At 45.9% G+C, this 24,583-nt stretch overlaps 1 protein-coding gene across 2 annotated transcripts in view; it reads left to right on the top strand.

Moving 5' to 3' along the window:
- The window catches only part of chl1b (cell adhesion molecule L1-like b), a 65,378-nt gene extending 41,158 nt beyond the window's left edge, over window positions 1–24,220 (top strand). For both annotated transcript variants that reach the window (XM_076269334.1, XM_076269333.1), the window contains exons 4-26: window positions 1–186; window positions 853–975; window positions 1,411–1,581; window positions 2,344–2,382; window positions 2,811–2,922; window positions 3,276–3,457; window positions 3,936–4,067; window positions 4,994–5,134; window positions 7,068–7,179; window positions 7,522–7,688; window positions 8,043–8,208; window positions 8,315–8,439; window positions 9,105–9,206; window positions 9,505–9,702; window positions 9,979–10,049; window positions 10,928–11,150; window positions 12,870–12,985; window positions 13,585–13,789; window positions 14,031–14,153; window positions 16,105–16,284; window positions 21,460–21,591; window positions 21,886–21,958; window positions 23,407–24,220. The exon at window positions 1–186 is cut by the window's left edge and continues 5 nt beyond it. In XM_076269334.1, the coding sequence (XP_076125449.1) occupies window positions 1–186; window positions 853–975; window positions 1,411–1,581; window positions 2,344–2,382; window positions 2,811–2,922; window positions 3,276–3,457; window positions 3,936–4,067; window positions 4,994–5,134; window positions 7,068–7,179; window positions 7,522–7,688; window positions 8,043–8,208; window positions 8,315–8,439; window positions 9,105–9,206; window positions 9,505–9,702; window positions 9,979–10,049; window positions 10,928–11,150; window positions 12,870–12,985; window positions 13,585–13,789; window positions 14,031–14,153; window positions 16,105–16,284; window positions 21,460–21,591; window positions 21,886–21,958; window positions 23,407–23,608 (3,281 nt within the window). In that variant the 3' untranslated portion in view covers window positions 23,609–24,220. The remainder of the gene's footprint in view (window positions 187–852; window positions 976–1,410; window positions 1,582–2,343; window positions 2,383–2,810; window positions 2,923–3,275; window positions 3,458–3,935; window positions 4,068–4,993; window positions 5,135–7,067; window positions 7,180–7,521; window positions 7,689–8,042; window positions 8,209–8,314; window positions 8,440–9,104; window positions 9,207–9,504; window positions 9,703–9,978; window positions 10,050–10,927; window positions 11,151–12,869; window positions 12,986–13,584; window positions 13,790–14,030; window positions 14,154–16,104; window positions 16,285–21,459; window positions 21,592–21,885; window positions 21,959–23,406) is intronic.
- The last annotated feature ends 363 nt before the right edge of the window (window positions 24,221–24,583 follow it).

The raw sequence follows: 24,583 nt of genomic DNA, 5'->3' as shown, positions 1-24,583 counted from the left end.
AATGGAAGAAAAACGGGCAGGTGTTCGATCCCTTCCAAGACCCCCGACTGCTCGCCGAGGATGGTTCGGGGACTTTCGTCATCCCCAACAGCGGGAATCTCACCGAGTTCCAGGGCAACTACCGTTGCTACGCTTCAAACAAAATGGGCACGGCAATATCTGAGGAGATCGAGTTTGTTGTGCCCCGTGAGTATCTCCGACTCCACGACTCTACACTTTGTTCCCTTAGCATGATACGGGGACCCGGAATTCAATAACCTGAACGCACGTAGTCCCCTGTGGGTTGTCCGCTGTGTTAGCCAGCCACACAGACAGAGCAAATCACTCAACTCCCACCCCCACTCACAGCACCAACAGACCCCGGCCCTCTTCCCAGCCAAAGCCCTCCACTGTGGGCCTTTAGGGCCTCCGGGCCTGATAGAGAAAGGACTGAGAAAGTGCCTCTCCCCTTCATTTCCCCAGGCACATTTTTCATTTCGCTCGCGAGCAAACCACATAAATCCTCAAAGATGGCTCGGGCTCAAAGGTAACTGTGTCAAGCCCCAGCCAACCCTCAATCACTCAACCCCGTTTGTTGCGACAGTGTAACAACAGTGATGGCGTCTCTTATGCTATTCCCCCCGTGCCTCGTGCTGGAAGGCGATTCCCCTGTACGGCACCGCTGTGGAGGGGAGTGTAAATCAGGGCTGATTTAAAAGAGCCCATGTGAATATTATTCCTGACTGCCACCTGCAGGATGGAAGTGATTTAACAAGTAGTGACTGTTACATCCCTACCCCCTTCTCTCTTTCTCTCCGTCTGCCTCTCTTTCTTTCCCTCTCTCGCTCTCTCTCTCTCTTTGTTTCATTTAAGATGTGCCGAAGTTCCCAAAAGAGAAAATCGATCCCATCGTGGTGGAGGAGGGTCAGCCGGTCATTTTGAAATGCGACCCTCCCAAAGGGATCCCCCCTTTGCAAATCTACTGGATGACAATGGGTGAGTGAGAGAGCCCCAGCGCACTTGTCCAAGTCCAGCTAGCCACACGGAGATGGATGTAGTGCAGTGGAGGAGTGGGATGGAAAACTGCCAGTGAATTGCCAACATTAGCATATTGCTGTCGGATGGATGGATTTGTTTACAGTGTTTACACTGGATGTGTTTGACATAAGCGCTGCTCGCAGTCGTTATTGATGATCATTTTGTCAGTGTGTATAAACTAAAGAACTGCATCTGGATCACTCTTAATCATGCCTTTTGGCATGCCATGCATTATTGTAGCTTCAACAAGTTCCATTGTGCTTTTTCGGTTTATGTAGGACTACAATGTCATTACAACAGTTAATAGTGTGTAATGGTTGAAGAATGCATGAGATGCATTAGATGCTTGTTTCATAGGGGATCCCATGCATTGTCTGTTGTATATCCCTGCAGGTCTCCAGCACATTGAACAGGATGAGAGGGTCACTATGGGCCTGAATGGAGACCTTTACTTCGCCAACGCCCAGCAGAAAGACAGCCGTAGGGACTACTGTTGCTTCGCCTCCTTCACCAGGATCAGGACCATCGTGCAGAAAACTGCCATGTCCCTGGTGGTGAAAAGCAGTATGTCTGGCAGCACTTTGCCACGTATTTCTGATCTGACTTTTTATTGGGCAGCAGTCACTACTACAACCGAACAGCAAACTAGAAGAACAGATTTTGATTTCTGCACTAGATTTTCTGATTCTACCACAGACACATGCAGTAGTCCTTAGTTTTCACTTGCTCAGATGACATCACATTCCAAAGTTCATTTTAAACATTCCACTTGTGACAGAGAGTGACAAGATGACAGAACGTAGTCACAGCAGGGGGTGAAATTGTACAGCTGTAATCTAAGCCATGGCAGATAGGAGAGAAAGAGAGATCAAATCTCCACATGCTTTTACAGATTGTGTGTTTATGTGTGTGTGTGTGTGTGTGTGTGTGTGTGTGTGTGTGTTTGTTTATGTGTGTGTGTGTGTGAGTGTGTGTGTGTGTGTGTGTGCGTGTGCGTGTTAATGTGTGTGTGTGTGCATTTGTGTGTGTGCTTGTACCTGTCTCCACAACCTTTTTATTCCTCAAGTGCTTGTTGACCTTCAGCAAAGGAATTTGAGAAAGAAATGGTGCTCACTCACGCAGGCCGTTTGATAATGCCACCTGTGAGTGATCATTTCTCAGGGAGCAGTCACAGACATTGCCTTTTTCTTCTCGCTGTGTTGTGCTTTGTGTCTGCCATTTGTGGTCATTATCAACATTTATATTTTTCCCCCATGAAGTACCTTGTTTTTTCCCCTTTGGTTAATTTGCACATCTCCATGTCTCCTCCTCATCTCTCCATTTCAGCTGGGTTAGTGGGGGACTCAGCGTCAGATAGCAGTCGTGGTAAGTGCTATTCGTAGGAAAACAAAATTACTTTCCATTAAACATACAATTTTCTTAGAAAAGGGGGTAATTTGTTCCCATACAGGAAAAAAATGCTTCCAGGCCATTTCTGTTTAGGCACTTTCATGTTGTCAACCGATAATTAACAAGGTCTATCTGTCCACAAGTTTGAGTTATTTAAGACTTATTTAAGATAATATTATTTGGTGCAAAATATTAAATATGAAATAAGATAATATGAAAATGCATTTTATTGTATGATGTTTTTTTTTTTTCAATCATGTTTTTCTCTTGGACCTTGTTCATTCTCAGTTGATGATGTGGCTAGGATAGGAAATGTTGACTTGCATCTGATAGCATGTGGAATTAAAAGCATGTTACTGTAATATCAGACATTCCCTTCTCACCATGCCTGTTTTCCATGGCAGCCAATTTCATTCTGAAGAGTAAACCCAGTCTTTTGGCGCCCTCTGGTGACCGAACATACACATATCTAGTCAAGGGAGAGGAACTGTTGCTAGAGTGCATTGCTGCAGGATTGTAAGTATAGTTATCTATCACTTACACATATGAATAAGATTTGTGATATAACAGACTGTCTAACTGTTATAAATTATTAATAATACCAGTAATGAGTAATAATAACATATTGCCTTTATTTTATATTATTTTCTCATGGATTTAAGTCAGACATTGCTTATTTACATTTAACTGAGTTTTAGTATTGGATATAATGTCTCAGCAATGTGTTAAATCTAAACAAGCTTTTTCATGTATTGAAAAGTCATATTTGTTAGTATTGCCACAATGCGGGCTGGATGCAAGCACAGGGGAATCTCACTCCCTCTCTCTCCACACCAACATTGTCTTCCCCTCCCTGCCGTGGTCTCAAGCCCTACCCCAAAGGTGGAGTGGTTCAAAGTGGGCCATGGGCTTCCTGACCGGGCCATTGTGGAGAATCACGGGAAGGTTCTGAGGATCCCCCAGGTGCAGCAGGAGGACGAGGGCCAGTACAAGTGCAAGGCCAAGAACTCCCACGGCGAAGTCGCACACTCTTTCCACGCCATCGTGGAGGGTGAGGGTCCTCAGAGCTCGCTGACCGACTCACTTTCACTCAGGGTCACTCAGTCTGTTTCTGTAGTGCATAGTCATGCTGTGTACAGTACAAGAAACACGTGTGTGTACAGTATAGGAAATGTGGAGATATTTACTGTGCTTCCAGCTTACTGTGGTTTAGTGCAGAACATTCTGTTGTTCTATTTATTGTGTTTATGTCAGTGAATGTCTTATACTATTTACTACAAATAGATAGATAGAGACACATTATTGATCCCGAAGGAATGTTTTATCATTCTTGTTTATCAAACATTTATGACCACCATCTTAGCCAGTGTTTTGCTGAGGATTCTATGTATAGTTGTGGTCATAGTAATGGCGTACCTTGTCCATGTTTCACACATATTTCTATGCTTGCTCTTATTGAGGAGTATGTTTACTGGTGTGACTTGTATTCAATTGAACACACCTCATTTTCAATTCTCCTCATCCCCCAGAGCCCCCTCAGTGGGTGGCCAAGCCTGAGAGTCAGCTGAACATGATCGGCTCCACTGTGGTCATCAAGTGCTCCGCCACCGGCAACCCCAGGCCCACAGTGTCCTGGAGGGTCAACGGCCTTCCGCTGAAAGGTACTGCCGCAGCTCGTCCACGTACATCCCCACCCAGTGCCACAGCACACCAGTCTAGGGAAGGGTGTTTTAGACCTAAAACTGTAGCACGATGCTTAGTGGTAATGTTTATTAATAACGATATAAACAACAGCATGGAAAATAGTACTATTCAACACTATCCTCTGGGTCACAAGTCACATAAGCTTACACTTTTTGAGAGCTATGGAAATACGTAAAACTGACCTCATGACCTCTTCATCCTCAACCTCAGTTTGACCTCTGCCCTCCACCATGCTTGTTCTCATTCCACGGTCCATGTGATTCAGGAGCACATGTAAACATGTCATCAACTACTGTAGATAGATACAGTAGATAGATAGATAGATACTTTATTGATCCCCAAGGGGAAATTCAAGGTCTCAGTAGCATACAGACATCACACACAACATGCACTTACAGCAGAAAAAGTAATATAAGTATATATAAATATATAAAAAAAATACTAAGTATACTAAATAAAACTAAATCAAATATCCACATAAGGATGATTAAGCATGAGGCACTTGCAGTGACAGAGCAAGGACCTGTGATTCTGTATGCATGGTAAGGTGCTCTATGAGAGTGGGTGTCATGGTGATGGTGCAAATAATAAGTCCAAAAGTGCAACAGTGCAAGAATAAAGTCTAGAGACCAGCATAATATAAATATGGACATATAAGAGAATAATGCAGACAAAGTAATATAAAAAACTATATCAGTGCAAGAATACCGTAGGTTGAAGTAATAGGGTTACAGCCATTGGTCAAGTATTAAGCATCTGTATAGCATCCATGTTGGAATATGACAAATTCTTGTCATGAGGACAATAGAAAATGTAACATCCCCACCGTCCACCCTCCCGTGGCGCTTCCCTCACTGACCAACGGCTCTGCTTTCCTCCCCAGACACGCCGGCCGTCAACAGGAAGGTGTTTGATGACAAGATCATCCTACAGAGAGCCAGTTCCAGCGACAGCGCCGTCTATCAGTGCGAAGCCTCCAACAAGCATGGAGTCATCCTGACCAACGCCAACATCATGATCATGAGTAGGTGCCCGCTGTAGAGCTCTCTGACCAACGCCAACATCATGATCATGAGTAGGTGCACGGAGTCATCCTGACCAACGCCAACATCATGATCATGAGTAGGTGCCCGCTGTAGAGCTCTCTGACCAACGCCAACATCATGATCATGAGTAGGTGCACTGAGTCATCCTGACCAACGCCAACATCATGATCATGAGTAGGTGCACGCTGTAGAGCTCTCTGACCAACGCCAACATCATGATCATGAGTAGGTGCACGGAGTCATCCTGACCAACGCCAACATCATAATCATGAGTAGGTGCCCGCTGTAGAGCTCTCTGACCAACGCCAACATCATGATCATGAGTAGGTGCACGGAGTCATCCTGACCAACGCCAACATCATGATCATGAGTAGGTGCACGCTGTAGAGCTCTCTGACCAACGCCAACATCATGATCATGAGTAGGTGCCCGCTGTAGAGCTCTCTGACCAACGCCAACATCATGATCATGAGTAGGTGCACGCTGTAGCGATCTCTGACAAACGCCAACATCATGATCATGAGTAGGTGCACAGCCTCACCCTGGCCAACGCCAACATCATGATCATGAGTAGGTTCACAGCTTCACCCTGGCCAACGCCAACATCATGATCATGAGTAGGTTCACAGCCTCACCCTGGCCAACGCCAGCATCATGATCATGAGTAGGTGCCTGCTGTAGAGCTCTTTGGCCAACGCCAACATCATGATCATGAGTAGGTGCCCGCTGTTAGCTCACTGGCTTTTGGAGATGACCCTTGAGTGGGCGCACTGCCAAACATGTCAGACCTTACACGATTCGGCCCTTCTCTCTGAGACCATCTCTGCCCATGCTCACAGCCGTTTCTCAGCACGGTGTTCTATGCCCGACATGAAATAATGATAAGAAACGTAGAGAAGTGTGGAAAGAGAGAGAGAGAGAGAGTAAAAGATATACAAGCAAACAAGCACACCACCACACCAGAAAAACAGACCTGGAGAGAATACAACACACGGTTGCTTTTGGAAGCATCTGCTCCTCTGTTACTTGACAGATGGAAGGCTGAGGTACGGGTGATATGGCAGGAGAATATGTTTGTCTGTGCGTATGTGTGTGTGTGTGTGCGTGTGTGTGTGTGCGTCTGTGTGTGCGTCTGTGTGTGTGTGTGTGTGTGTGTGTGTGTGTGTGTGTTCTGAGAGGAAGAGCTGCCCTTTGCTTATTTTGCGGCCACAGCCACTGAAGGAGAAGATTGTATGGGGCGAGAGGCTGAGGTCTCCCACATGCCTTCCTATAACACCCCCCCCACACACACACACACACACACACACACACACACACACCCCGAGGGTCTCTCGGAGAGGAGGCAAGCTCTTTTATATGCTAACACATGTGTCTTCCCCACTCTGATTCAGCTCCAGTAAGTGGACCATGTGCCACTTTCATCTGATAATATAAAGAGACAGAGACAGAGAGATGGAGAGAGAAAGAGAGAGAGTGATAAAGAGAGAGATAAAGAGAGGTAGAAAGAGAGTGAGAGAGACAGAGAGAGGGAGATAGGGCTAAAAAAGAGAGAGGGAGACAGAGAGAATGACTGGTCTCCATTTGGTTTCTCAATAAACTGCCAGGGAGTCTATTTGCAGTCCAGCTGCTTTCACACTGTCTGAGGCGTCTTTAGAAACACAGCCGCTCCTGCTGCAGGCAGATATGGGAGAAAGCCCCTGACAGGCCCAGGGTGGCTCTCTCAATGAATACTGCATTCGCCATTCCAATGTGTGCCTGCTGTCCCGCGCAGTGAATCAGGTTGAAATTGCACAAAACACACACACACACACACTGACACACACACACACACACACTCTTCTCGTTCCTCACATGTTTTTTTTTTTTTTTTTTTTTTTTTTCCGGTTGTGCTTTGATTGCCTCTGCATGCAGACCTGCCACCAGTGATTGTGACGGAGGACGGCCTGCAGTACCTGGCGGTGCAGGGGAAGAGTGTGGTCCTCCACTGCAAGACCTTCGCCTCGCCACCCCCCAGCATCACCTGGTAGGACACCACCACCATCCACCACCTGCCAACAACTCATATCCATAACGATAACCAAGAGGACACATGTAATGTTTGGTTATTTTGACATACAGTACAGTCTCGGTATTGTCATCAGATAATATTAACACCAATCGTGTCCATTAGGGTGCAGTAAAGCACCAGTCCAGGTGGTGTTATCGTCCTCATTAGGTGTGTAAGCTAAATTAGCTATTGTGGTACGAATCTAATATTGGGCATTGGATGGGTTCTCTCTGTCTTTTATTTCACCTCAACCACTTGCACAGAATGTGTTTATTATTCTGTCTCTAATATATTTAACTGTGTTCTTTTCATGTGTAGGAGCAAAGAAGACAGTGCAGACTTTTTGCAAGGGCCAAGGTTTCACCTTCATGACAACGGTTCTCTGGAAATCTCCATGGTACAGGAAGAGGACATGGGAGAGTATTCATGCATCGCCAAAAATGTGGAGGGCACAAATGCCATCACCGCTGTCCTGGATATAAAAGGTGCTTGCTGACTAATAGACAGTGCATTTTGTCATTTACAAGAGCTATGAAGTTGTGCACCATGGCATCAGTTAAACACACTCTTCCATTGGCTTGCCTGTATTTGATTCAGCAACTCTTGAGGTAGCAAACTAAGCTGACCAAGACAAAGCTGGTTAGCATGTAAATTGTTGTGGATTAGATCAGGACAACACAGAGCATAGGCATTTTTGGCATTGCAGAAAAGTGGTTATATCTTGCTATTTCTAAGTTGATTTTTGAACGTTTTGAACAGAAAATCCTACACGTAGAACCTTGCAGACAGTGAGCATAATCTGAAGACTCTAATCTGACCTTGTAATCCTTGTATTCCAGATCCCACTAGAATACAGGACCCACCTCTGGATCTGCGCATCCTGATTGGGACCACAGCCCAGTTTGCATGTCAGGCAGAGTTCGACCCCTCCTTCAACCACGCCATGGAGACCTTCTGGCTGAAAGACGGCATGCTGATAGCGTTCAACGACACTGAGGATATGGGGTACAGTAAAACACTGCCTTGCTTTTTATTCGGTCAAGATGCTTTAAAGGTCTCTGTCTCGCGAGACTCAATCAATCAATGTGTGGCTGTGTCCCTGCACCAACAGCTATTTGGTGGATGATGGGGTCCTCCAGATTGCCAACGTGAGCCACTCTGACCAGGGAAGATACTCATGTGTGGTCCGAAGCCCAGTGGACCAAGATATTGCGTCTGCACATCTGATCGTTCTGGGTGAGTGGGTGTGTCTGACATGTTCACTTCTGGCATTGCACACACACACACACACACACACACACACAGTTTTATAGAGGAAAAGCACTTTGTTTTTATGTGCTACTCTCAACTTTCAAAAACCAACCACAATAATTGGCAGGATAACCAGCCATATGGACACAGTAATCCAAGATCCTTTCAAGGTACTCTTAAGCATTACGCAACCACGGCTTGGGTTGGGTAATATTGTTCTGCCGTACACAGACGTTTATTGAAATGAAATACAAAATTCTATCACATTAGTAATATGCTTGAATAAGACCATACTTTGCCTGTTCTATAAAGCATACATCAATTATAGTGTGTGAAATTGTAAACAATTTATATTTATATCCTAGCTTCATGTCTGTTTTATGAATTTGTTAATTATTTTGTGTCTTCATTCCTGATGTCGCCAACTCCTTCCTCTTTGTGTTCATTCCTGGTGTCACCAACTCCTTTCTGGTTATGGACCAGGCTGGACCAAGGAGAAAATAATCTGTGAGGCCTCTGACTCAGAGCTGAGTCTGTGTGTGTGTGTGTGTGCTGAGCTCTGAGGCTGTGCTGTCCGTGGCTGCATGGCCTGCCCAGGAGGCTTATGTGTTGTCTGTGTATCTATCAAAGCCCTGTTTTTTCCCCCCCAGATGTCCCCGATGCACCGGAGGACCTGATGTTGTCCGAACGCAGCGAAAAGAGTGTGAAGCTCAAATGGATCCCGGGGGACGACCACAACAGCTCCACCACCGGTAATTGGAGCCTTCCTCGAGTCTTGGGGCGGCCATTTTTTTTTCTCTCATTTCTGCGGCACCTCAGCAGCAGGGTCCAGGGCAGAAGACAGCCCAGTTATGATTAATTTGAGACTGTTGTGTAGCCGCATGGGCACACTGCCCGTAGACATGCTTCATTACTCATGGTGCTAGGGGTCAATGGGACTTATCTGCATAGCTAAGCCACGGGACTTCTTAACGATAGCCGTGTGCAGAGCAGGAGAGGGGCACCATGGGAATTGTCGATATTAACCCGTTTTTTTTCCCCTGTCCACAGGGTTCGTTATCGAGTTCGAGGAGATCCAGCGCGAGCCGGGCATCTGGCGCCCGGCGCAGCGGGTCCCTGGCAGCCACACGTCGGCCGTGCTGAAGCTCCAAGGCCACGCCGACTACCGATTCCGCGTGTCCGGGGTCAACGACGTGGGCACGGGGCGGCCCAGCGAACCATCGGAAAACTACAAGACCCCCGCGCGAGGTGGGCCATCTTTCAGTGTCTGTCGGCCACGTTTTTTTTCCCAATACAGCCCCCCTGCCCCCCACCTCACCCCACCCCACACCCCACTGCCCCCTTCCCCCATGTAATGTCTATACAAGCGCTCTGAGCTCCCCCTCTGGTTGAACTTCTTGTTGGTAATAATTGATTTCTGCCCTCATTGAGATTCCAGACCCTAATGTGCACATTTTACAGCCCATTTTCCCACTAACAATTCCTGCGCTGACAAAATCCATATTTCTCCTCTCCTTCTCAAAGCTCCTGACAAGAACCCCGAAAATATCAAAATCGAAGGTCATTTGCCACATGAAATGGATATTCAGTGGGAGGTAAGGCACCGCGTATGTTCTTCCAACGCTCAGAATGTAACCCTGAGGAGCTGGAGACAGAGATGAAAGAACAGGATAGGAAAGATGAAGAAACCGTAGTCTTTTTTTTTCATTCAGTGAAGAAGAAAGGCAACTATTGACGGTCATTATTTTGCAATCTTAGTTACATCTGAAAGAGCACATTTAGAAATATCGCTCTATATGTGGAAATGAGGGAGATTTTATATTATTCTGAGCTGGAGCACTTTGCCAAGCCATTGTGAGGCGTGATCAAAGTGAATGGAATTCCTATGAAAGTCAGACAGAGCTGCCTTTGATTAATAAGTGAGAAGGAAACGATTGGGGAGTATGTGTGTGTGACTCTTTTTTTTAACCTGAAATAAATTCAGCCTCCTGTAAAAAGATGAATCTCAGCCCCACTTATTATCTCCTTGGCTCCCCGTCATAATGTAGCCATGCCCTGCATAGTGGAGGTCCTTCATTGTTAGCACTGTGCCTTTGTGGATTTTTCTTGTGCCATCTCCTATTCTCTATCGCACAGCCATTATGTAGAGTCAGGGAGTCGACCATTCTTAAGATGACTAATCTCTTGTCTTCTAAGCCACTCATACCTCAAATATTCTTTCTGTTTAAACGATACATCTATAGAAGTCTGACGAGGAAGACGGTCGCGCCAAATTTAGTCTCATTCACTTTCATTTGGGTTCAATGAACTTGTACTAGAAAGTCATAGACTAGAGAGAAAGAAATGGAAAACGTTCTGATTACAAAAGAGAGCACGAGACGTAACCTTTCACGGGTCGTCGTTTATTAACTGAGTGTGTGTCTTCGGCACACATATCGTTATTAAATGGGGGTTCCTGTCTCCTATTCTGCAGCCTCTGGAGCCGATCGAGCACAACGGCCCGGGCCTGAAGTACAAGGTGAGCTACCGGCGGCAGGGCGTGGACACCGCCTGGGAGGAGCACGTGGTGAAGCGCCACTCCTTCGTGGTAAAGGACACCCCCACATTCGTGGCGTACGAGATCAAGATTCAGGCCCTCAACCTCAAGGGCTCAGCCCCCGAGCCCCGCATCCTCGTGGGCTACTCGGGAGAGGACTGTGAGTGATTCATTCTTTCTTTCTCTCTCTCTCTCTCTTTCTCCGCGTCGCAGCCAGATTACATTAATTCAGGTGGCACTATTGATGTTCACCTCCCTCAGTGTCGGGAGTGTTGTTGACTGGCCGTCTTTTCTCCCCCTCCGTGCCCTCGTGTTGTTGTTAAATGCATATGGAACAGGTAAAGATTCACAAGAACGCTGAGTACACACTAATGCCACCGCTTGTATTAAGCACATTGAATTGCATCGTCTTCTCCAGTCGGCCTCCTCCTCCTCCTCCTCCTCCACCTCCTCCTGCTCTTCCTTTTTAAGAATTCACAGTCAAGCTGAAGTGTGTGCATTGTGAAGTGGGCAGAGGTTCCGCGGCTTGAATAGGAAAGAGAGAGGAGCCAACCGTGGGAGAAAAAAACACAGCAGTGTGTGTGTGTACGTATGCGTGTGTGTGTGTACGTGCATGTGTGTTTGTGTTTGTCTGGGTGTGTGTGTGTGTGTGTGTGTGTGTGTGTGTATGCGTGCGTGGGCTGCATCTCCGTGGGTCTGCAGATTCTGGCCATTGTGTCTGGAGAGGTTTACCTGAGGTTTCAGGTTTATGTGGTTTTCCTCCTGACCGGGCTGATAGCGTGGAGCCTGCGCTGCTTTATTGAGGATATTGGATGGTACACTGGGGGACGATTGCTTTACACAGGCTTTGTACTCCTCCGCGCGCGCTGACAAATTAAATATTATCATAGCTCCGAGCTATTTACATCTTCAGTGCTAATTATTCTCTTGCCTTCAGTTTTCTTTTGGAGTTGCCCTCCTGATGAGATCGCAGGTCACTACTTCTCTGTGTTGTAGGATTTACACCACTTTCCCTCCCTCCCTTTCCCTCTCTCTTTCTCTCTCCCTCTGTCTCTCTCCTCCCTCTCAATCTGTTTCTCTGTGCTGCAGGCTGTGATCTCCCTCCCTCTTCTCTCTCTCTCTCTCTCTCTCTCTCTCTCTCCCTCTCTCTCTCTCTCTTTCTCTCACAAACAATCCCCCATCTTCTTTGCCACTAGTGAATTTTGTGTTTGTTCTTTGTTTACATCCTGTGTAGCTTTTCACACAAGCTGTTACTGTGGGTGTTTGCTAGGTCAAAGCCGCTGTCTCTATATCCTCTGATGTCGTAACAGACTAGCTATTCATATGCCGTAGTTTTTAATCTTTTAGATCCCTTAAATTAAAGTGTGAAGTGCTGTTGTGTAGTATCTACAGTAAGTAACATTTTTGAGGTAACTCTTTATATCAAGGTTCCTTAATCTTTATACATTAATGGATTAGTCAGCATGAGCAAACCTTTAACTTTAGTAATTTAGTAAGTGATGTCTAACATCTAAGTGGATTTTGTAGTCTACATTTTAACATTCATTAACAAGCCATTACTAATGTTTAAACATGTAATATTAATGAAATAGTATTAAATTGTAATAAATGCTGCAGTAATATTAACAACTGCACTTAATTAATAATAGTCTGCGAACCTTAATATGAACTGTTACTATATTCGGGTTGTAGAGAGTAGCCATTAATAATATAAGGTGAGCAAGTTTGAATAGCATGAGGTAGATGCTAAATGCTACAAATGGGACTACATGTAAAACCTCTATTGCTAAATGGGACGTTAACATTACTGACTCCATTGTGGGTCTCACACGGCTCTTAAGATGTGTGTGTGTGTGTGTGTGTGTGTGTGGCTCTGCAGTTCCGTCTGCTGCCCCCGACAACGTGGCGGTGGATGTGTTGAACAACACTCTTGTGAAGGTCAGCTGGGACCTTGTCCACAAGGACAAGCTGCATGGACATCTGGGTGGCTACAGGGTAACTCCTCAAAACACACCTTTGCTTTTTATGTCACATTTTTTTTTTTTTTTTTTTTTTTTTTGCTTAAAGGAGACCCTGACCCTTGTCCAGTTCTGAGAAACCCTGTTACACCCCACCCACCCCGCCCCAACCCACTCACCTACAACCCCCTTCCCACCCCACCACCCCCTTCACTGCACACCCCTACTCCTCCCTTGCCCTCAGGGCAAACCATTCCAGCTCTCTGCTTCACAGACTCTTGACGGGAGATCCGTCTCCCCCAGAATACATTTATCCTTCCCACAGCATCCCCCAGCCACAGTGGCTGGCTGCGGCGCATGAAGAGGCAGGAAAACCTGCCCACTGTTTGACTGCTCCCTAAGGTGTTTTTTTGTTTGGAGAACATTCTTGGATGCAGACCAACGCCGTTAGCCGTTCTCCAAAGTTTTTCACTCCCATCTCTTTTTATATTATTATTTCCTGTGCACTGATAAAAAGTTTACTCTGTGCTGCACACAAACTTTGTTTTTTTTCTCTCTCTGTCTGTTTTGTGTTGTTTTGGCCTTGTCGTCTGGCTTATGTGGATTTTTCTCTGTGTGGTGAAACCCTCGTGACAGGTCAACTGGTGGAGGCTTCGTAGTCTGCTGGACGCAAAGAAAAGCCACGGGGAGAAGCACACCCTGACATTTCCCGGGGACAGGACCCACGCCATGGTTCCAGCACTGAGGCCCTTCTCTGAATACAGCCTGATTGTGATGGTGTTCAATGGGAGAGGAAATGGACCTGGCAGCCACCCGGTCACCTTCAGAACCCCAGAGGGAGGTAGGACCAACATAGAACACAAAGGAGTCATAATAACAATAGTATTAATAATAATAATAATAACAACAACAACAACAATAATAATAATAACAGTTAAAATCATTTAAATAGCATTTTTTGAAATCAGTTACAAAGCATGAAATCTGGATAAATGCATGGATAAAACAACATATGGATTAAGCATGCAGTCCATGCATAAGACCTGACTCAAAGCCACGTTTTGTCTTCTCCTACTCTACAGTTCCAGAGCAGATATCTTTGTTCCAGACTACTGATGTCAGGAAGCACTCGGTGTCTCTGTCCTGGTCTCCGCCTACAGAGCCCAATGGGGTTCTCACAGGCTACCTGCTCCAGTACCAGCTGAGTATGTCTGCCTCCCTCGCCTTCACATCCAAGCACCTGCCTGCCCTCTCTGTCTGCACTCACAACATCTCTCTGTCTGGCTGTCTTTCTGTGTCTGAGAGGAAGTTCCCAGGTCTCACCACTAGGAGATATTGTTGTGCTTCTCTCTCGGCTCTGAGAGAGAGAGGAGTGAGCAGCCGCATGCTGTGTGGATAATGTGGGCCCTTCCCAACACGGGTAGAGGTAGCTCGGCGGAGATGTTAATGTGAGGAAAATGTGTGTGGATTAGCACTCGTAGCGCTGAAGGGGGGGGAGGGCTGCGCGGGGTGAGATCCTCGGGGAACAGGCAGCCGACGGAGTGGGTTGTGGCAGCAGTGGAGGTTTAAGGGTAAGCCTGCAGATGAGGGGAAGGGGGCGGGGGGGCACCAAAGGGATCCGCGGCGGGCGTGCAGCAAGTGGGGGACTCGCTAGGTCGACCCCTTGTTGAGCTGATGATGTAACCTTGTCTGGTTAGAACAGGTTGTCCCTTCTGTAACCCCCCGCCAAACAAACACACACACACACACACACACACACACACACACACACACACACACACACAGACATACACTGTACACAGACAGACACACACACACACACAATGTGATAAGGTGAATTTTAGGTGTAGCATTTGTGTTTTAAAGCATGTTAAGCAAACGCCCCAAGCCCCTTCAACATCCCGCCCGCATCCCCTCCCCTGTGTGACAAGATCCAGTTCAAGAGCCAGTGACCAAAGCCGCAGTGTCACAGCCCTCCGGGTCGCCTGCCAGAGGCTCCATCCTGCCTGCATGCATAGGGCTTCTGTGCCGCGGTTCAAACGTTTGCTGGGCCAGCACATTACGCCTGTGCGCCCAGAATGATGATGGGGCGAATTACAATATTAATTGTCTATGAAGCCGGGGACTCTTAATTGGGCGTGATTCCACGCCAGGCGAGCCACTGAGCGAGGCCAAGTGCCGCGCTCCGATTTAGAAGAAAGGACGTTCATATTGTGCGAGCGCGATAAAGCGTGACACGCTTTTTTTTTTGTCCCTTGAAGGAAGTCATGTGTAAAATGTTGGGGGATAATGCACACAGCTGTCGAAGTGGCAGCAGGAGCAGCGAAGGAATTTAAAAGCGAGAACACATCTGTTCCTGAGCTCAGCCCGGGCTTCTGAAAGGCCGCGCCAAGTTAATATTTCACCGATTTTTGCATGACTCCAGCAGGGCGCGTTCGCAGCTCGTTTCATAACACGGGAGAGTGCTCTCTCAGACGGCAACTGATTGGCCAGGCAAATGGAGTCAATTTGACCAATGCTTAGAAAACTCATAAAGCATCTGAAATTTTAATGACGCCACAGTTTCCCTCAGCTAACCTAAAGCGGCAACGAGAGTGCTCTTCAGAAAAGCCATCATGTGGCAGCCCTAGCACTAGTAACAGTATCCAGCTTTGGGCCTAACATTAGGGAATTGCTTTTCAAGTGTTTAGCAAATAGAACTCTTGAATTTATGTTATACTTTTACACTTAAAGGTGCTATAAGCAATGTCACATGGTTTCTAAGCTAAACCTTTTTTGTCACATACAGCAAACATCTCCTCACAATCCGCTATCTGCCTGTCCCCTGAATACACTGTAAAAAAATGGGGTGTAGACAGCCCAGGCACTAAAAACGGCAACAGAAACAGCCTGGTGCAGCCTGGACCATGAAATATTTTCCAGCCATTCACTGATGAGATGCACATTTAGGAGAGTTTTAATTGCACGAGAGGGAGGGGCGAGCTAGCTCTCTGGTTTGTTTGAACGTCAACAGAAGTGACGTTACCCAACATCGCTTAGAGCACCTTTAACTTGTATAATTTCTATCTGTAGCTAAATAGATATCTTTTCAACCTCTTCTAAAGCTGAATCTCTGAATGTTTTTGTGTGTGTGTGTGTGTGTGTCTGATTTGCCAGTTAACGACACGGAGGAGGTTGGGCCGCTGGTCTGGGTCAACATCAGCAACCCGGACGCAGGCAAGTGGCTGCTGCAGGACCTGGAGCCCCTGAGCAAGTACAAGTTCTACCTGCGGGCATGCACCCGCCAGGGCTGTGGCCCCGCCGCCACCGAGGAGGGCACCACCACCCCCGAGGCCCGTGAGTGTGTTTTCTCTCAGGGGACAGGGCCGTTCACCAGGCTGAGTAGGAGCCTGGGGGGAGGTGGGGGTCAGGCAGGGTCGTGTTGGGCGGGGTCTGGAACAGCTGACATATCCCAAGGAGAGTACAAAAGAGACGTGCTCTGGACCACAACATCATTCAATTATTCGTTCTTAGTGATAAAAGTGCACAGAACTAACGTTTTGATGGTACTACATCTTCTTCCTCAGAGTCACCTGGGGAGAGGTTAGTTCAGGTTGCAACCCACACCGTGGGGCAGAAGGTGAGGGTTCAGGGGGGAGTTAGACCTGGGGCTGTTTTTTTGGCGCTGGATGGGGGTGTTGTATTTTCTCTCGACTTTCAATCCCTCCCATTCATCCATCCATACGTCTTTATTGCTAAAACAATATCACAAGGCTGCGTCTCATTTATCTTTGTCATGAAAGGGCCAAGTGTTTATTGATTTGAGGCTGTAAGGCAGTGAAAAGGGATGGTGGGAGCTGTTTTTGGAAGGGAAATTGGGAGTTGTGGTTTTTACCCGAGTGCAATAATTGTGGTGTAACTCCACCAAGATTCTTCTCAATGTCACTCAGTGTGCACAAATGTAGGACATTTTGCACTTCACATTTAGACCTCAACACATTGACAGTGACACGGCTCACTGAAATTGCCATGTAACATCTGCCAGGCTAGCATACACAGGGGAATACTACATAGCTTGCCTTTTTAATTAGCGATACCATTGCTAATTAAGAAAAGGATGCATAATATGACAAACCTTTTCCCGTGTCGATGCAATGATTTAGAAAGCAGGTGCATCATTCCCTTCAGACTCTTTATGTGAGACACATATGCAATATGCAAGCTTGCTTCAAGTTGCCTTTGCTTTTTGTCTCTGATGCACTCTGCGTGTCTGTGTGCATGCATGTGTGAGGGAGTGTGCTAGTCTGTGTGTGTGAGAGAGAGAGAGAAAGAAACAGGGAGAGAGAGATTATGGATGTGTTTGTCATTTGTGTGTCATGGTTGTGTGTGTGTGTGTGTGTGTGTGTGTGTGTGTGTTAAAGCTAGCGTGAAGCCTGCTGGAGATAGCAGCTCTGTAGCTGGCCCTGCGCACATCTGTCACCACTACAATGCATTTCCTTTTGTTTTCTGTCTTTCTCACCAGCTTCCACAGGCTCGCCAACTCGCCCCTTCAGTATGAACTCTCTTGTTTTCACGCTCGTTAGAATTTCACATAGTACATGTATGTGTCGAGTAGTGTAGTGTCTCTAAACAGGTACATGTATGCGTAGATACAGTATGATGTTGTGTGCATTGACATTCATTCAAAAGACTTAGCTGATAAGAGCCTTACTAATCATATTCATAATTAGCCTGCAAGTGGGTTTATTTAATCCCCTCCAATGAATGAACACGGTGAGTCCAGTTACTTACATGATGCCAGTGTTGTGGTTTTTTTTTTGTGGCCACTGCTAATAAAGGACTGTGACATCAGATTATGCTGCTGCATCTCCCACAATGATATTTGTATAAATGATGTCATCAGCCAGCTGCCTCACAGTAGACAAGCACAATTAAAGAGATTTAATCACCCAAACACATGTACGTTTCACATGAGATTTGGGTAAGCGCGTGGGCTGGGCAGCCTATTCCCTTTTGAAAACGCGGTGGCATGACTGATTAGACTGAGCCCGGTGGCTGAGGCATTATCATGAGGCTCTGATGATTTGTGTGCTGCTGTAATGTGGGAAGGGTTAGCGGCACAAGCGTTCGTTTTCCAAACCCGTAGCCGGCTATACCTGCAGAGACCATTGTCACCTGTGCATAATTGTCCTTGTCAGCCGCTCGCCCTTGCCAGTAGCGGTGAGCACTCTGTTGTCACAATACTTTATCAGGGTGTGCGCCTTTCATCAGCAGATACTGAATATGTGTGTGTACTGTATGTGTGTGTGCGTGTGTGTGTATGCGTGTGCTTGAGTGGTTTTGCGAAATTAACAGCACCACTAATGTGCTCCCTAATTGCATATATATTGCTGTCAGAATTGAGCAAATATATCTGTCAATGCTGATTTTCACTGACAACACTGGCATCATTAAAGCGTTAAGCAGAAAAGGCTCCAAATATGACTCCAGTTTGCATAAGTGGCATAATATATGTTTTACATTTTGTAAAAGGGCATGTTTCAGTGCGTATGGCCTCAATTTGTAGTCTACTACCCCATTAATCCTAGAGACGTACAGTAGTTAGAGAATTTTAATGCACTAACACCCTTAGCCTTGTAGTTGCAGTGTTTTATTTTTTCAACGTCTTTGCTTTTAAGGTAGCTGCTCATGACTGCAAGATTTGCTTTCCCTTTTTCAGGACAGTCAAGCACGCGCTCCCCTCCAACCACCACTGTGGCCCGCAAAGCCAATGCTACTCTTTCTTCCTTAGGTATAACACAATATCTCCGTGATGGCCATTTAATGGTCTTAAAAAAAAATTGTGCACAGCATAAACATGGACTATTTTTTTACCTTTCAATTGATGTGATGGGGAACGTTGTTGTTTTGCAACAGACGCACAGAGGTGTGTCTAAAGAGAGCATGTTGGGTTGTAGTCATGGGTTTTTTTTCTGCGGCATATCAGAGAGCTCTGACTCGAGATACACACATGTATCCTAGAAACCCCACCATTTTGCAGAGCTGAGCAGGCAGGATAGTGCTCGAACAGTGAAAGACAGCCGAGCACTCAGAGGGCTGAAGCCCCCTGACAAGCGTGCACGTGTTAACCGGAGGTGAGAGGCAGGGAATCTGTTTTAATATGGAGGCTATAGTTCACTTCTAGCAGGAGCTTGTTTTTCTTCTTCTTCTTCTTCTTCTTCTTCTTCTTTTTCTTTTTCTTTTTCTTTCCCTCTCTCTCGTGATAAGTGGATGTGTGCACGGCCGCAGAAGGCTGGAGGTCAGGCCATTGCAGCACCCCCTCGCTCATCTCCACGGTGGGGAGGGGGGGTTGGGGAGAGAGCCTCCCTGGCTATTTAGGCAGTTGTATTTCAGGACATGTGGCGCGGGCGCGGAGGCCGCCCTCCCCTGCTGCGCCGGCAGATGCTCTCCGAGGCGCCTAATACCAGCCGAGAGTGACGAAGCAGCCCGCCCGCCCGGGGGATATTTTTAGTGCACTTTTCTGTGTCACTTTGAGTCATTGGAACACGCTCGTGATTAACACGAGTGCCACCGGCGCTGAAAAATGCATGACAATTAGGACGCGACGGTTGTGAATGAAGGGGCCGGGCGGGGGCGCGATCGCAGGTGTCCTTGTTTATTGACGGGCTTGCGCATTTCTCACCTCAGTTGAGGGGTGGCAGTTGTGTGTAGATTTGCATGACCGCCTTGTGTGTGTGTGTGTGGCGGGGGGGGGGGCTGATTTACACATCAGGTCAGACCCAAATGACGACGGCAGCAGATCACTTTTACCTCAAAAATAAATAGGCCGAATAGACAGTGCCACATCAATTTACCTTCCCCAAGTACACACAATAAAAGTTTGCCAGCTTCCAAAACAAGTTGGAGGTGTCTGCGTCTGCTACAGTGGCTTGTTTCCTTTCCTGTCAGAGATGTCTGGTGGTGAATTTGGTCTAACAAAAAGACTCCACACGAGATGCCTGAAGTCTAACTTTGTCTTCAACAAACTGCAATTACGTACCGGTGAGCAGACATTGTGCTGGCATTGTGCAGAAGACAAAAGAGCGACTACACAGAAATGGAGGCAATGAGTGGGCTAACTCAAGCTGACTTGATAGCCCTGTCTGCGCTTTTCCACAGAATCTGAGCTTTCAACCAGTGAATCTCAGTTGTTTCCATCACATTGGGGGGGCGAAACAAAGGATTGTAGGACTGTCTGGATCTGTGTAAGTGCAAGGAATAAACAGTAGACACTTTCTGCCATACAGTATGCCTGCTGAGCGAGACTCCTCTAATTTGCAGCCATCTTGTCATGTTTGCCATCGTTGTTTTTTTATCATTATTTTATGTATCCATTCCCATGTACAAGCCTCTCCCTTCTCACCAATATTTTACAACAGTCAGTATCAGGCGCTGGTTTGTGTGCTGTTGAAGATCAAATATACAATGCATGTGAGCATAGGTATTCCAGCTGCATCTTACACTCAGATTGACTTTTACCATGCATGTTGCACACGTCTTGTATGAAGTCGATTCGCCTCCAGTGTCCAGTGTCTAATAACATTCTCTCTCTCTATCTCTCTCTCTCTCTCTCTCTCTCTCTCTCTCTCTCCTCCTATATTTCCTCCCTTCTTGCCATCCTGTGGTGTAGTGCCTGCCTTATTGAATGTTAGCTCCTCAGTTAGCGTCAACTTTGCAAATATCAGCTGGATCCCGGGTGGCGAGCGCAAGGATTCAGAATTATATGTTGCATATATGAACAACCGTAAGCCAACCTTAACTTCTTCCATACATCTGTGATCTAGTTTCATGTCAGTACAATATGAACTTCTTCTTTCCTTGTCTTTGTCCTTCTTCGTCATGTCTCTTGTGTGTAGTCATCATACTCATCGGCATGTCTATTCATGTTCACAGACTAACACTAACTGACTGTGCACCTTCTGTAGGTCATGGTAACTGGAAGATATCAGAGCCATTAAACTCCTCAAAGACATTCCACATCATTGAAGGGCTTGAACCTGGGACTGAGTACACTGTGCGACTAATCACTAAGAACTGGGTTGATAATTCTAGTATATTTGAAGATGTTATCAAGACCAGGGCCAAAGGTGAGGAGAGAAGGGAGAAGGGTGTGGGTGGGTGGGTGGGTGGGAGGTGGTTGGGGCAAGGCTACAAGGTTCTGGTTCTTTGTGTTAAACATTGCATTGTTTGTTGATGAAGCGCAATCAGAATGTCCTTGTCTGAAGTTCAAATACGCTTTTCCGATCAGCATCTGCGTTGCTTACCAGCCTGATGAGCAAAATTACGCCACCCGTCTCGTCCGGTTGATTAATTGGACAAGTGGACTGTCTGTTTAATATTAATACAGGTTCATTCTCATTCCGCCGGTTAGCCTGCTCGTCCTCAAAATTCGGCATCAGATAGCACACGTCGATGTAAACATTCAATCAGACGTCCTTCTGCGTGGGGGGTGAAGTCAAGTGAAAGTCACCGCCTGTTTCTGCCTCCCAACAGGTCTGGCCAGTATCCACGGCGGGATCTCCACGCAGGGCTGGTTCATCGGGCTCATGTGTGCTGTGGCCCTCCTCACCCTCATCGTGCTCATCGCCTGCTTCGTCAACCGGAACAAAGGCGGCAAATACTCAGGTACTCACACCATGCAGGTACTCGCTGTTGAAGTGCTGTTTGAAGCATCTGTTGTCGGTGTAGTTGTCACAAATAATGAGATAGTTTTGCGCTGCAAGCCAAATGTGCCTGGGCCAGCATTCTTACACCACTCCACTCAAAGGGAGCCCTTCAATTTTAAAATAGATTTCTAGATAATATGCTGTAGATACATTTTTTAGTGTGCAGAGCTTTGTTGTTCGGTCACTCTGGTATGACAAACAAATAGAAGCATCCACTCAGTGGAATCCATCATGTTTTTGTTCCACGTTGCAGTAAAAGAGAAAGAAGACCTCCATCCTGATGTGGAGTCTCAAGGGATGAATGATGACACATTTTGTGAATACAGGTAACTCTTCACGCAACTTTACAGGTATCCATTGACAGAGGGAGGTGGTGTATTAGACATGACCTAAATGAATTGCAATTACTTAATGTCATCCACCCCTCCTCCTCCTCCTCCTCCTTCTCCTGATGTAACTGGATATTCTGCATCTCTCTCGACTCAAAAGAACACCTCAAGTGCATGAGCAATACTCGGACCGCCAAAGACATCCCTGACCAAGACCAGAACTAGGTGGAGTAACTGTCCAGTGTGTGTGGCAAACAACAACTGGTCCCTGTGGGCAGCTGTTGTTTATTTACACATCTGTGACGTTGATGTCGCCCTGTTTCGCTCGGCACTTTGTGATGAGATAGACTGCTGTGTGTGTGTGTGTTTGAGAACTCTATAGAGGCATCAGCTTGTTGCTACTTGTCGTTATTGATTAAATGAAGACAAAATGTCAAAGTCAGTTATTGTATAAGCCAACAATAAGGTATTGCAGTGAATCCATAGAGCTGGTCACATATTTACAATTGGTCTGACATCACACTAAATCATAGAACACTAAATCATCATACTACACCATACTAAAAATATAAGTTGCGCAGCCAATTAAATGAATTTGAATTAAAACCAGCTCATTTTCCTCCCAGTGGATATACTGTAACCTTTTTTAAATATCTTCATTGGAAAAGGTTATATGTTATATGTGTACCTCCTAGTCATATGTTTGTTCTGAATGGAACTCTATGAAAAGTTATTGCCTGTAAAGCCTGTAAAAGTATGCAAGAGCAACAACCATCTTCCCTGATATACAATGAGCACCACTGTCATGCATTTGGACAACTCCCTGTTCTCTCTCTCCCATTGTTAGAATCCCAACACAGCACATGTGAACATCCACTGGACAAGAAAAGACTTCTTAATCTCAAAATTAACTCAAACGTTTTAAACTGGTGGGCCAGAACTCAACAGAGAACCAAAATGATTGATGTACTCTGCACATGTAAAGGCTGCAAAGCATGGATGATACATCTGTTGCCTTTATTGATATTACTGGCTGTTTGATATGTTCAATATTGAGGGACTAGTCGACAAACTGAAAACCACATAATTGCTTTTATAATATACTTAATGCAGACTTGATGTGAAATATACAGAGGCTAATCAATTAAATATACTCCTAAATCTTCGTTAAATCCTAGTGGCTGTTCACATTTTGAAATGTGTGCTTTGTGATGAAAAAATACATCAATATGGTATGCTGTAATGTCAACTGTATAGCTGTACGTAGACATTACAGTAGAAATCCAGCCTCAGCGAGCGACTGCTTTCCCCTGTTATCCACCGTAAATGTCTCGCAATTCAAGCATTAGTGCCTCAGCTATCTTTAATACGTCTCTCTCTCTCTCTCTCTCTCTATCTCTCTCTCTCTCTCTCTATCTGTCGTGCGCTTGTTCCATTGTCCACAGCGACAATGACGAGAAGCCGCTGAAGGGAAGCTTACACTCAACCAGCGGGGACATCAAACCGGCGGACAGCGGTGACAGCCTGGTGGACTACGGCGATGAGGAGGCCCAGTTCAATGAAGACGGCTCATTCATCGGCGAGTACACGGGCCGCAAGGAGAAGCCATCCACAGAGAACAAAGGAAACAGTCAAAGTACGGCGTGAGGTGTGTGTTAGTGTGTGTCTGTGTGTGTGCGAGTGTGTGTGTGTGTGTGTGTGTGTGTGTGTGTGTGTGTGTGTGTTTGTGTGTGCGTGTGTGTGTGTGTGGTGAAGGAACAACGCTGTTCATGTTTAGGACCAGGGTTTCATTCAAACATTGTTTATTTTGTTTGTTTGTTTGTTTTTTGGACAGGGAAAAGGTGGAAAAATAAATGACATAATCTATTGGAAGCACAATTTCATGTGAATATTAATGTATTATTGTTAGCCACACTGTCATGCCCATTTTACAAGGCTTAGTTTTATTGCATATTGTTACTGATCTGCCATTTCCAAATGTATATATATTCTATATATATGTGTATGTGTGGGTGTTTTATATCACTGCAAATCAGTCGAGACTTCTCAGAGCTGCTGGCACTTGCTTTTTTTTGTAAATGCAGCTACTGTTTGTAATCCTCCCAGGTGTCTGAAAGCCTTCTCATGTCTGTGTTTTTTTCATCTTGTAGCAAGCAAGTGTATGTGAAAATATGAACATGTTATTTTTCAGTTGAAGCAAATATTATTGACATTTTATATTTCAGATGCATTCATTAAATGTGATTTAATATGCAATGAAGGCATGCATTAATGTGTCACCAATTACACGTATTACAAAAAAAAAGAAATAAATATGTCATTTGTCAACCTCAAAGTTGATTTTAGTCAACTAAAGACACAGATAGGCTCATACTGTAACTGACTATCTTTAGCAAACCTGGATTACAATATGAAGTACATCCATTTGAGGCAGCAGAAAAGTGCCCATCCTTGGTTATAAAGATCACAGGCTTTCATGTGAGGAGCTGTATTTTGGCGGTCCATCCTCCATCCATCCAGCAACAGAGTCCATTTTATGTTAGCCAGGGCCAAGACTAAATTGTGGTACGTGCAGTCACATTACACACACGCAGTTTGTAATCACAGTAGCCACGTTGGAGG

The sequence above is a fragment of the Alosa pseudoharengus genome, unplaced genomic scaffold, assembly GCF_046254945.1.
Source record: "Alosa pseudoharengus isolate Yale_2024_CS ecotype anadromous, Long Island Sound unplaced genomic scaffold, YU_APseudo_1.1 YU_APseudo_1.1_scf_5, whole genome shotgun sequence".
Classification (NCBI taxonomy): domain Eukaryota; kingdom Metazoa; phylum Chordata; class Actinopteri; order Clupeiformes; family Clupeidae; genus Alosa; species Alosa pseudoharengus.
The sequence above is the reverse complement of the archived record's forward strand: the minus strand, read 5'-3'. Positions and strand labels throughout refer to the sequence as shown.